The following is a 14,287-nucleotide window of genomic DNA, read 5'->3' as shown; positions in this document are numbered from 1 at the left end:
TTATGTATTTAAGATTGATTATATTGATCAAGTTTTTTTTTTATTATAATATTTTTTTAATCTTTATGATAGTCTAAAATGATCAAACATTTTCTTATTGCACTTTTTCACTAAACGTTTATCCAACACATTACCACAAATTAAACCTTTTTTTTTTCAGATAAATTATTTTGTGGACCTCATTTACTTTGAATTTGAGTAAACAACAACAACAACAATAAAAAGCCCAAAACTGAATCATTTGGGAACAGAGGCAGATGTAATGATGCTTCATCTCAGACTAGTGTAGATTAAAGTTTAGTCAAGATGGAAGTCAGTGTTGCATTAGGTGATATACATTTTAATAAATATGCATACTTCAACATATAAGCCCAGTAGGAATATATACGTATGTTACTGTCAAGGAAATATATGAAAGAAAAAAACCAGACGTATGATCCATTAACTTTTAAAATGGGGTAAAATCGTCCACAATATGGTTGAATAAGCTTTTCTTTTTCCAGATATAACCCGCTGTGTTTATAGAATGAGCCCGTAAATCGTGCGCGCACCTCTTCCCATGGTGGTGGTGATGATGATGATGATGATGATGATGATGATGATGGTGAGGATGGTGATGAAGAGGAACCTGGGTGTTTTCTCTCCTCCCTCTATCACCTGTCCGGGTCGTGCTGCTCTTCCTTTTATGGTCAGGCTTCCTTCCTGCTTCTCTTCAGTCGGAGCGCAGAGGAGCGCAGAGCAGAGCGCACTCCGCGCAGCGCAGAGCGCCCCACTTCTCCTCCTCCATCACCTCCATCTCCACCTCCTCCTCTTCCAGCTGCTGCGCCGCTGCACACCGAACCGAGCCGTGCTGAGCCGGCACCTCTTTCCTGGATCATTCACCCCTCCACACCGTGTGAATATGAGCTGACCAAAGCGCAGAGTCGCCGGATGCGGATGATTTCCAGCGTTCCTCCGCCGTTTCTCTCCGCTCCGCTCCGCCCGCCGATCACTCTGTGGAATGGTCCGCGCTTTCTCCCGTGGGTCGTTTCCACTCCAGCATGGGAACTGCGGTGTCCAAAAGGAAGAATCTGAGGAGTGATGCGATATCTTCCGTGGCCGCAAAAGTTCGGTGAGTGTCCCGGGGACGGAGGGCGCAGCTGGCGGGGAAGGTGGCGCGGTGGCTGGTGCGCCGCGGAGCGCACACTGGAGCCGTCTGGGAGATGACTTCAGAGCCACTGACACTACCGAAAAACAACCTCAAACCTTAAAAAACTGCATTTATTATGCACAACTGGATCGTTTATCACGTCTTCTCTTCTTTCTTATAATTATTATAACCCTTAAAATAAAACTAATGAACAAAAAACAGAAAAACCCTGCACTAATCTTTTCTGGATATAAATGTTGAGCCCTCGTTTTTATGTTTCCATGGCTTATAAACTAGTTTGGAGGATTCAAATAGCTCAGGGGAGTTCTCACATTATGGATATCAGTATCGATGTGTCGTGTGTTCTCGGGCTGAATTTATTATCAGCTTCATAATCTCGATTTTGCATAACATTACTGGAAAAGTCAGCATTATTTAATGGTTGTCAAGCTTGAATCAAACTTTAATCATATCAACTCCCATATATGTTTGTGAATATATTATAGTGGGCTCACAATTATCAATCTGTGGAACCTGACTCTTCCTCTATGGTTCAACAGTTTGTTTCTAACGCCGCAAACATTTGATTTGATAAACTTACAGGGAGATCAGTACCTTCACCTAATGATTTGCACATTGTTCTTATCTTTTTGAAAAGTCTGGACACAATATGCTAATTGTTGTCATCAAAGATCAAAAGACAAAACATCAGCATGTAAAGTGCAATATAAAAATAATGTATTATTATTATTATTATTATTATTAGCATGGAAAGACTTTGATTAAAAGCCAAATATCTTCATTTTATATCCTGATTTTGCTGTTTGATGTAATATTTACACTAAGTTAGAGGCTCATGATAACCTCAAATGCATGTTTGTGGTCTGTATGAGAAATCCCATGCATGCACAGGGAGAACATGCAAACCTCCTCACCTCCTGCTATGAGGTGAGATTGCAAACCGCAGCACCACCGAGCAGCTATCATTTTTCATTATTGATGTATTCAGACTGTCGGTCAGACCAAACAAACCTTGAGGCCACCTGGGACTTTGTTAAACTGTGAGGGGAATTTTAAAGTCGTGCCAGTCCTGCATTCTTTTTTGTTTTTAATTCAATAAGTGAATAAACAGTGAGAATAAATTGCTATTTAATTGACATCGAATACTCTGAGGTTCCTGTTTCAGGAACCATTAGTTAAAGATAAAGTGCCACTAAATAATAAAAAAACAAACATTTGTTTTGATTCATTTGAACACATTTCTTTGCACATATAATACATCTTGAAATGCAGTGAACCAGGAATGCACCGATACTTCTTTTTTAAAGGACGAGTACTAACTTTAGCAACTCGCTGATAACAAGTACCGATACGAGTACTTGTTAAATGCTATCAAGCCCAATTGAGACTCCATACAAAGATGATATGCGAAAGCTGTATGGTACAGCAAACCGCCTCACCAGCCGCTACGTCGCATCCAACAACGTTACAGTATACAGTACACATAGCGTAGCAAATATCTACGTACTGCGCTACACGTACTGTAGACCGTAGACTGAGGGACCGAGCTCCCTGTGTGCCGCCACACGCTTGAACTCGCTGTTAATGAGTGTATCAGTTCTACTTTAATCATGTTTAACATGTAGCATCGCTGGTGTGTGAGCACCAATACTCTTTAGCATGTAGCATGTAGCATGGCTCAGAGTTTGTTTTGTTGGAAAATTAAAAACCACAACAGGAAAAGCTAAAGTTAAATACTAATAGATGCTAAGCAGACTTACTTCCCATTGCAATATTACCCTCCAGGTTGTCCTAACCCTTTGAGCCACGACCGCGTCCATGTTCTCCTCCTCCTCTGTATTGTGGTGATTTCTTCCCAAACACATAAATGCCACAACGCTGAGGCGCCGTTCATATGTGTGTTTCAGACGTTATTTATTCCGCGATTGCGTAACCCCCGCCGGCTGCGAGTCAGCATGTATGTTTGTACAATCTGCAGACAGATTATTTACATTTGTCAGTGCGAGGAGAGGCTGTGACTACTAAAAATTTTTTGAAATTGCACAGTGTGAGGAAAACTTTACTTTTGTCATTGACAATGAAGAATCTCCAAACCGCTTGACATAGCTCGTGCTCTCTTGTGTCATGCAGTAGCCGCCGGATTGTATTGCTTTTTCTGAGTATGAGCACTCTGCTGTGCAGTATCCAGTCTGATACTCAAAACTTGTATCAGTATCGTTGCATCCCTACTGTGAACCCAACAGTGAGCTCCGTTTTGCACTGTGTACACTTACTGTAGATAGAATGTGCAACCTTTGGTCTCTAATGATGCATGAACCTCCAGCTGGAGTCGCCGTACTTGTGAGTCCGATGACATTTAACTTTTGAACGTGTGAGTCATGCGATGAAAGGTCTCGGGTGTCATGGGTGTCAGATCAGTGTGTTCTTGATCCGAAGGCTGCAGGATGACTAATGGTATATTATACGGTCGGAGATTTGCACCGCGTCGCCCACTTCCCTAACTCCCAGAGACCAGAAAGAAGCAAAGCCGCCGACTTTCTTCCTCTGGAGTGCTCCTTTTCCGACTCTATCCGTCTCTGTCTTCCTCTGGCCGTTTATCTGTTTATGGCGTCCCTCTCTGCCTCTCCTGGTCACACTTAGCTCTCCATAAATCACGCTGATCGCAGCCAAAGTCTCCGGCGCACGTGTGGAGCGCGGCCAAAGACGCTCGCGCACCAGTCTCCGTCCTCGAGCGCGCCGCCGCACTCCAGTTGACGAGGAGATTAATGGCTCTCTGTGAACAATAGGCGCCCAACACCATCATCACCATCATCATCCTCGCCACCCCGAACTGGGATCTGCGGCGTCTCGAGTCTTGATCTCAGCGAAAAGGTCTCAACCCTTTTTCTTGTTTTAGATGCCTCGCCGACAAATCCAGCCGTGTGCCTTTGTGTGCACAGCGGAGGGATTACTGTGAATGTAACCGAGTGTGATAACATCTTCTTCTCTCCAGCAACCAGCCATAACATTATGACCGCTGACGGCTCGAGTGAGCAACGCTGATCTCTTTATTCTGTCAAGTGAACATTTTGTCCTGGAAGTTGAGGACAATGGGCAAAGCATCTCCTCGTATCGGAGCGTCGGTTAAAAGTGGTCCAAGGAAGGGAAAATTTTTTAACCGTGACAGGGTCTCGCTTAACCAAGGTCCCGTTTACACGACTACGTTCTCAGTAAAAACGCGTTGCTTCAGAAAAGTTTTGCGTTTACACAGAAACGGCAGAAGAAACACTGGAAACCGAGTAGTTCGCATGACAGGTCACGAGTTGGCACTGTTTGTTATTTTATGTAATGAAACAATGGCGAGCACACGGACATTCGTATGGACATGGATGCTATTGCATTGGCGTTTAACTATAAATATACCAATATGGACTAACTAGAATATTAACTGGGAGTCATGCCACTTTCTTATTCTCCAGAGAATTATTCACCACTGCAGTGTTTCCGCCATCAAAAAGGAGATGGGCCCTGAGTCTTGTTTTTGCCCGTTTCCACGGTGATGGACCCTGCGCGTTTTTGAAATGTTGAATTTTCCGTGGCTCCGAGCACCGATGTCACGTAAACAGGTTTTGTGTTTTCACTTAAAACCGTTTCTGTGTAAACGGACCCTAAAGTCCATCGGTGCGGTTGGGAAGTAAATGCTGGTTTATGTTCAGTCCAGCAGCGACTGTCCTTCAAACTGCTGCAGAGGTTCTTACTGGGTCGAATGGAAAGCAGCTGGGAAACTCAGTGCGGCACAGTTTGCTCGGTATGAGGCTGCAGGTCTGTACACTACGCAGAGCTCCACCCGGCAATACAAGACCTGATGGATCATGTTTTCTTTGGCAGCGTGCATCACTTATCTGGGGAATACATGGCACAAGGATGCATTATGGGTAAGAAGTTGATCCCGTGGAGGCAGAGCGATGCATGTTCCTGAAATATCTTGTCTTGAATATCTTAGAAGTCTTCCTGCTTCGACACATGACTACACCAAGACGCCAAGTTCTGAAGAAAACCCTATTATCAGTCCAGTCTGTGGTTTGCATTGGCCTTTTTTTTTTTCTTTGGCGGTTATTGAGATTTGGTAGTTACAGTCCAGAACAGGTCCAGTGAGCTGGCTTGTCATTTCAGTGACTCAACACGCCATCTTGTGGTGCAAACTGGTATGGCAAGAGTTAACAGCTTGAGGAATGATGATTCATTTCCTGATTTTGGTAACTATACCAGCAGTGATTCAGAATATTGTCTTTGAGACCTGATTCATCTCATTCTGCTGATTATTTTTGCTCATATGTTGATATGCAGTAAGCAAAAATATAAATGTCGTACTTTGTAAGGACCCCATTAAAAATTAAAAGTCATGACTCTGTGATGTGTCAATGTTGAGTCAATTTTAACAAAATTTCCTCATGCTTGTTCGAGTGACTCAATGCACCACCTTGTGGTGAAAAGTGGTATTGCAAAAGTTAACACTGTGAGGAAAGAAGAATTACTTGCTGATTTCTGTAAATATACCTGCAGTACCTCAGGTTAGTTCAAACCAGACAGTTCTATGAAGTGTTTTGTCTCATATTTGAGGTTAAGTTGGTATCCAGCAATTACAAATGTCATACTTTGCCACAGCCACATTGAAAACGAAAGTCTAGAGTTAGACTCTGTTGCAATGTAGAGTAAATTTTCTTCTTTTTGATTAGTAATTGGCTGGTTTGAGTGAGTCTCTTCCTTCTGCTTCTTCGAAGGACTCAATGCACCAACTTGTGGTGGAAAGTTGTACTGCAAGGCCAACTGGATCTCTTGCACATTTTGACAAATATGTTGTGCTTGTTATTTGAGGTTATATTGATTCAAATTAAAATATAATTATCTGCTATATAAGTAGAAGATTTGCGGAGATTAATTACCTCACTTTCTTCAACCAGCAAATTAATTAGAAATATCTTTAAAAACCCAGTTAATATGCGCTGTGGGTGTTCTGGCTGAAAATGCCAGTGTGCGAATGAAAAAACAAGCAGTTTACTATGTGAACCAGCCAAGAAGTGACGGGTCAAACTTCATCATCAGGTGTGCCGCTTGCATTTCCACAACCTGCCAAAAACTATTCCTGGCACTGCTTTAAAGAGCTCAGCGTCTCTGAATTTCCGCCAGTGTGGCTTGTTAACCCCTCAACATTTATTCACTTTTCCACTCATAAGCTTGAAGAGTTTTGGTTGTTGGCTCACAGAGGGAAAGAAGTTTGCAGGACATCGTGGTTCAACACGTACATGCGACTATGGGAGTCACATACTGTGGGAAACTGCTGCCGAAGTCTTTATTATTAACTTGAGGTGATATTAGTGCTGCAGTTTGGAGCCTTGAAACAACGGGCCATATGTAGTGTGATGAGAGTTGCTCTATTTAGTGGTAGCAGCAACTGCTCCAGAAAGTACAGTTACTCAACTTCAATATGATGATAGTTCAGGTAAAATACATCAGTTAGTGGGAGGAAGATGCTCTATAATCTGGATGTTAGTGAAGGAAGATGCTCTATAATCTGGATGTTAGTGGAGGTAGATGCTCTATAATCTAGATCTAAGTGGTGGGATATGCTCTATAATCTGGATGTTAGTTGAGGAAGATGCTCTATAATCTGGATGTTAGTGGAGGTAGATGCTCTATAATCTAGATCTAAGTGGGTGGAAGATGCTCTATAATCTGGATGTTCGTGGAGGAAGATGTTCTATCATTGGGATGTTAGTGGAGGAAGATGCTCTATAATCTGGGTGTTAGTGGAGGAAGATGCTCTATAATCGGGATGTTATTTTACCCATAATTGCTTGTTTCTTCTAATTCATCTAATCTGGATGAATCAAATCAGCATAATAATCCCAGTGGAACAATTATCTAAATACTTATTTTTAGATGCTGGGTGATGGATGGATGGATGTTTTGCTGATCCAGATTGGAGTTGTGCTTCCCTCTCCTCTCTTTCGCTCCCGTCCCTGAGAAAGTCGGGATTATATTTGTGTTTGCTTCTCATCTCTGAGCTGTTTTTCTCGGCACGCTGAGTCAGACACCGGCCAGGGTTTGCAAACACAAGTGAGCTGTGAAGAGTTTACCAAATAACACCTTGCAGGTTTTTGTGGGGAGGAGATATTCAACCAGATATTCAGTTTGGAGCCTTTAGATAAATACCTCTGGATCGCTGTCAATCTGTGATGTGACTGTGTGAGCAGCTGGCGACCAGAGCGGTGGATCGCTGCCCTCCAGTGACTATTAACCTGGAATTAAACCACTATTCCACTTCGATTATACGCAATGCTTTTACTGCATGAGCTGAGTTCATCAGGAAAATGGAAAGAAAGTGGCACCGGGCTCAAAAGTAAGAAGCCAAAGAGGGACTCTGCCAAAATGAATCTGCATTTGAAAATTGGCTGATTTTAAGCTCTCATTTGCATTTCGCTACCGCACACGTGCTATTTCATTGAAAAAGAGGACTTTGCAGAAAGAGAGAGGTTAAAAAATTGGAGGCTCGCCATGAAAACAGCTCTGAAATGGACAGTCTGTTTCTGCACCGGGTCATATTTTACATTTATTATCAAGTTAAGCCAAATAGTAAATTTGCAATAATAACTCCACTATTCAGAGTAGCATAGTGAAAATCACAAAGCAAATAACTTTTTGGTGAGTTTTATTTGTATTGGGATATAACCAAAACTACAAAGATTTTGAAACTGTCGAATTTTGCATTAAGACGTCACCATACTACTAGAAAAGCACAAACGATTGTGATACTATTGTGGAAATACACAATATGTACGCGAATTACAACCACAAATTGCATTAAATTGAAGTTACATTGAAATTACTGCAAAATGGCAATAATGATATATTATTAAAAAACAGACAAAGATTTCTCAATAATTCACAACTATAAACATACACTGTCAAATCATCACAGCAGAATTTAGACAATTCTAATAAATCAGTTATAATAACAAAATACTGCAAAATGTAGTATTTATCAAAAAACAAACCTGATAAAATCTTTTAAATCCAATCACAGTTAAAATCACAAAATACTGGAAAATATAGCATTAGATGAAAAAAACAACAACAGTATAATCAATAATAAATACTGCAGGGAAAAAAATCACTTGAAATATAAAAAAAAAAAATCCTGGAATATTTTGAAAATATCACTGTGAAAATTACAAAATTGGAGAATTTAATCGTTCATTAAAAGAAATATAAAACTAGTGCATTTAAAGGTAAAATCAAAATCCAAATGAAATATATGAGGATAAAAAAATAATTTGAATGAATAATTTTCCGCAAGATTGTTGAAAATCACAGAATTTAATCCACTACGCTAACAAAAAAACCTGTTAACATCACAAAATATTGTAAAATCATTCATAAATCCAGGACTGCAAAAAAATAAATAAATAGAGGGGACATATTGTACAATTTTTTTTTTTTTATTAAAGTTTCAATGGACTATAAAACTACAGTCAAAGTGCAAACAAAAACATAGTACATTTTGTATCACTGAAAAATAAGTCATTGTTTTGACGACTGGTGTAAAACGCCCTGCTATTGTGATATAATATATTTATTTCACGTGACTCTACAGTGAAAGTGTTTTACGGTAAATTACTGTGAAACAGAATTTCATGGTGCTTGCAGCAATTCTCTTAATTGTGTGTTTAATGTCTGAGTGTTTGCTTTGGAATGAGCCTGAAGCCTTCGGCGCCACGCCGCCTCTCCGTTCCTGTTCGTGACAGATCTTTGGAGAACGGCGCGCCGAAAACGGCCCGTCTGCTTCGATCAGCTGCTCGATGGGGAAGATTACGAGCACTTTGCAGTTTAATGTCGCCTTTAATATTTCAACAATGTTGGGAGTCGTACCCCTGAAAGGAATTGCGGAGCACAACAGTTTTTAGGCTTTAATAGTTTCCACTTTGAGGAAAATGTGAATTTCACGGCCTCGTTCCCCCGAGGCCGAGTGACCAGCAGCCGCCACCTCGTCGTCTTCGCTTCACCGATTAGCTCCGGCGGCGGTGGTGCGACGTGGATATCAGTGAGAACGCATCTGGTCCACTTCTGAAACACTGACTTGTCAGAATCGGTGTGGAGACGCCACATGAGAAGGAAAACACAAGACTTTATGAAAAAATAAAAAATAAAAAGCTTTTGGAATAATGGTGTGCTTGCTGAGATGCAATTATACCATTTTATAACATTAAAACGTGCAAAAGACCACATGAATATTGCAGTCACAACCATATAATCCACATAAATGCTCAACAACAGCGCTCAGCTGAATTTAATGAGGATGTAGAAACACCCAATGTAATCGCTTTAGGTCATTTCCTGACTCAGAAAAGCAGAATACATGAAAGACGTTGTCTCAGTTCCAGCATTGGTGGTGCAGTGGTTAGCACTGTCGCCTCACAGCAAGAAGGTTGTCGGTTAAAATACCGGCTGGGGCATGTTTTCTCCTTGTGTGAGTGGGTTTCCTCCTACAGTCCCTAAAAATATGAGCTGCTTTGTGGCTGCTACCGATGGGTCACTTCGGTAAAGGAGTACAAGAAATCAACGTGAGGAACTTTCAGGCCCCGTTTACCGTAAGTTCTAGACTATTGAGCACACCTAATTATAAGCTGCACCTACCAAATTTTAAAAGGAAGTTTGTAGTTACGTGATGCACCTGAACGCATCACCAATGAATTGGCGGCATGAAGCTCGTTATAAAAATCCATAAATTAGCCGCGTCATTGTTTGAGCCGCAGGGTTCAAAGCCTGTGAAAAAAGTAGCGGCTTACAGTCGGGAAATGACGGTACTTGTTTTCAAGTGAAAAGGGAAAACTTCGGGGAGGGATGCACCAATACCGACACCAGTATCATGTATCGGGTCCGATACTGCACAGAGGACTCGTACTAATACTCTTCTATTACATCCGCGGTTCTGAGATTCTTAGATATGAATGAGAATGACAAAAATCTGAAAATGATGTTCGTACAACAGCAGCAACTTAATCACAAGTTTTTGAAAATTGCCCCCCACGGTGGAACTTTTTTGAAATCTAGGTCTCTGTGTAAAAGAGAAAAGCACAACTCTCCTGAAATTCTGCTACTAGTCATACACACCACAAACGTAGCAAGTAGTTCTTCTCCACATGCGCGGGTAGATGGACAATAACAACAGGATTATAAAGTTGTGCCTTGTGTGTGTTTTTTTTATTTTTCTAACAGTTATTATATCTCATCTTTATTGTTTGAAACACCGAGGGGAGCTGTCAAAGATGAAGGACTTCACGCTTTTGGAGAGTTGCTCTAAAAGCTTCAATTTACCTGAATTCAATCACCCTGAAGCCACTCAATGTGCACTTTGGGTCACTAATCTCTCTGAGATCTCAGTATTTAAGTTGTGTACTGTTGGTTCGTCCATCCAGTTTCTGCAGAGAAGGACTTCCACTGGGAACAAAACAGCCTTGACGTGTGACTTCACCACAATTACATTAAACAGATGGCAGGTGAAGAAAGAAAAGGAACAGTTTGTAAATGCTATTGCATGCTGTACTTTTATGAATTTCCTATAAGCGGATCGCACATCAAGAGGACGGTTTAGAACCCTCAGGCTACTTCTTTCTTCTTGTATATTTCTAGTATTACTCAGTCGGGTGACGACAGTTTGTCTCCCGTCGTCCCCTCAGCTCCTCGGGAGCGCTGCAGTTGACAGGACTGTTGTTGTTGTTTTTTAAGGACCCAGATGGTTTAACGTGAAGCAGAGTCACGATTAGTTCTGACGAGCTGCAGAAACCTCCCAAGAAATCCCAATGAGGGACAAACAACCCGTCTGTCTTGTAAATCAAAAACAAAGAAACATTTCAGTAGCTTCAGCTGTTGGTTCTTACGGATTATTATGATTAATAATTAATAATAATAATAATAATAACTATGGATTTTTAAGGGATAGGCAAAAATGAATAGTCAATACCCATTTTGACTACAGAAATTGAAATTGAAAAAAAAATTGTGTGTGTGAACTTTTAAGCACCATGAACTAAATGCACAAAATTCTAAATATTTGCACTGTGACTGTAACCGAAATAATTCATTCATTCATTCATTCATTCATAATGATAAAGAGCAACATAAAACAACTTGTTTAAATAAAGAGGTTTATTAAATCCCTTCATGCTGCGTCCTTAACCTTTTGTTGTCTTGGGAAAGAGTTCTATTTAGTCTATTTCTAGGGACATATAAGGATCCGTTTACACGACAACATTTCAAGTGAAAGTGTGTTGTTTTTGTTGTTTTGAAAACGATGTCCGTTTACAGGGAAATGGCAAAAAACACTTAAAAAACAATGTAGTTTTCATCTTTGGCCGCCAGAGGGTGCTGTTGGTTGTTTTTGTAATGAAACCACACGCGTGCACAGAGAACAATGCGCTATAAACATTAACAATGGGAGAACACGGTCATTCTAGTGGACAGACGACCAACTTGGATTGTTATTCCGGTAACTGTCAAAATAAAAGTCCCAGGAGAATATGGACTGGGAGTCACGACACTCTGGAGGAACACATTGTTGTTATTGTCCATCTACTGAGCATGTGCAGAATAATTATTTACGACAATAATGGTATAACAGTAGCAGTGTTTTGGAAAGGTTGCGTTTTCCCCGCGTCTCCACGGCGACGGAGTCGGAGCGTTTTCAAAAAAATTCAACCTTTTACAAAAAGGATTGTCGTGTAAACAAACCACCAAAACGCAACGAAACGAAAGCTGGCCAATAGAAGTGTGACGACGGAGGTGAGCTCGTTTCAGCTTCCTGATGAAATCCAGTCTCCCCTGGCCCGTTTTCCTGCTGATGGGAGATTTCAGTATTCCAGCAGAGGTCAGCTGAGAAGTGGACTCCGAGGAATTTAAAGCTCTCCATCCTCTCTATGCTATTAGCTTCCATGCAGTTTACATACTGGGATATCGAACTGTGACATATTTCTTTAACAACGTTGGAGGTCACGTCATAAGTTACATGCGGGTTTTGAATTGTCCTCCAGATTTATGTGTTTGCCAAACTACATAAAGCTCTCAGCTGCAGGAGCAGAAGATCTCAATTCCCTTAAGAGTCTCCTGGGTTTTCACAATTCAGTTCAATTCATTTCTTTTTCTACAGTCATGTAGAGTCAATAATAACTGAGCTCAGAGCCTGAATCAATGAGCGGAGTGGTTTTTCAATGTGGGGGACAAATGGTTCCAAAGGGGGTATCTGAAGGTCAGGAGGAAGCTGTGTCTCGACATGATTTAATTCTCTTGACTTTTAGTTCAATTAACTTCATTATGCCTTTAGTTTGTTCATATGTGTGTTGCTTTTCTTCTTTCCGAGCGAGCAGGTTTTTCCAAAACACTTCGACCGCGTTCATCCGTCTTCATCAGAAACCTCATCTCTGGATTTTTGTGGAGAAATACTCCGCCAAAAAATAATCAGAGACTCTTACTAATTCGTTTATATTGAAACAATCAGAAAAAGTGGACGCAGAAATAAAAAGTTGGACGTGGAGTAGTGAGGAAGAGGTAGTGAGGAAGACTCTCATTGATATCTGGTATGAAGACTATACATCGCGGTTGTTTGTGGCTACCCATTAGCCACGAGCTAACTAGCCTCGCCACCACGGGCTAAAGCGGCGGGACTTCCGTTTTCGGTCCGGACCAATCAATGAGCCGTGTTTCCTCTTTACTCCCTCTCTGGTCAGTGTTTGTTTCTGGGCGACAGCACCCCCTGGCCACCAGCCGTTGTAATTGCGTGACATTTTTCCAGGCGGTTTGATCCGATCTGAAAAAGGAACGTGAACGCCACATCGAACCAACTGAAGGCGTGAAAATGAGGCTACAGTGATGTACGTACGCTGAACAATGAAGCAACAAAAAGTGTGTCAGTGATGGTGTTTGCTCGCGTTCCGGCTAAATAGGCCGGCACAATGTGTACACAGGAGCTGCACCACCAACAGAATAGACACCGTGCACAGCAGGCTGGTAAGAATTGGCAGCTGTGAGGCGGCATCTCGCGATGGAGCGAGTCCGGAGCAAGAGGGGACAGAGAGTCTCCATGTAATTACAGGTTCGGATGACGAGGGGCAGCAGTGTGATCGCAGACATCACAGTTACCATGCAAAAGGTCCCCCTGTGACAGACAAAGCTGAGAAATGACAGTAAACAGAGAATCAGTCACCGTGTGGACAGTGCGTCGCCTAATTGCTCAAAACGTTGACATCATTACACTGTCAGAAGGTGGCTGTAATTTTCACAGTAACTTTCTTGGCAGCTGGATGTTCAGGTTTAAGTTCAGCTATTTAGTATTTCACCCCCATACATCAGCAAGTCGTGTTCAAATTATCCCGTACTGGTACTATGATAGGAGTAAAACCTTATCTGAGCTGTCAGTTCTGTATGAGTCAGTCTAATGATTGAATTACCCAGTCAGTGGGAGGAAGATGCTCTATAATCTGGATGTTATAGGAGGAAGACACTCTATAATCTGGATGTTAGTGGAGGAAGATGCACTATAATCTGGATGTTAGTTGTGGAAGGTGCTCTATAATCTGGATGTTAGTGGAGGAAGGTGCTCTATAATCTGGATGTTAATTGAGGAAGATGCTCTATAATCTGGATCTTAGTGGGAGGAAGATGCTCTATAATCTGGATGTTAGTGGAGGAAGATGCTCTATAATCTGGATGTTAGTGGGAGGAAGATGCTCTATAATCTGGATGTTAGTGGGGGAAGATGCTCTATAATCTGGATGTTAGTGGATGGAGATGCACTATAATCTGGATGTTAGTGGAGGAAGGTGCTCTATAATCTGGATGTTAGTTGAAGAAGATGCTCTATAATCTGGATCTTAGTGTGAGGAAGATGCTCTATAATCTGGATGTTAGTGGGATGAAGATGCTCTATAATCTGGATGTTAGTGGAGGAAGCTGCACTATAATCTGGATGTTAGTGGAGGAAGGTGCTCTATAATCTGGATGTTAGTTGAAGAAGATGCTCTATAATCTGGATGTTAGGGGAGGAAGATGCTCTATAATCTAGATGTCAATTGAAGTTACATCAGTTCGTGGGAAGGTGCTCTATAA

General features: G+C 41.4%; 1 protein-coding gene across 1 annotated transcript in view; it reads left to right on the top strand.

Moving 5' to 3' along the window:
* Positions 1 to 1,001: 1,001 nt before the first annotated feature.
* Positions 1,002 to 14,287, top strand: part of nsmfb (NMDA receptor synaptonuclear signaling and neuronal migration factor b) — a gene marked incomplete at its 3' end in the record, with an annotated part of 54,254 nt that continues 40,968 nt past the window's right edge. The window contains exon 1 of the mRNA XM_080467610.1: positions 1,002 to 1,111. Coding sequence (XP_080323736.1) covers positions 1,041 to 1,111 — 71 coding nt within the window. The 5' untranslated portion in view covers positions 1,002 to 1,040. The remainder of the gene's footprint in view (positions 1,112 to 14,287) is intronic.

Source organism: Lipophrys pholis (genome assembly GCF_963383615.2).
Source record: "Lipophrys pholis genome assembly, chromosome: 7".
Taxonomy (NCBI): Eukaryota; Metazoa; Chordata; class Actinopteri; order Blenniiformes; family Blenniidae; genus Lipophrys; species Lipophrys pholis.
Note: the sequence above shows the minus strand (reverse complement) of the source record. Positions and strands in the feature narration are given on the sequence as shown.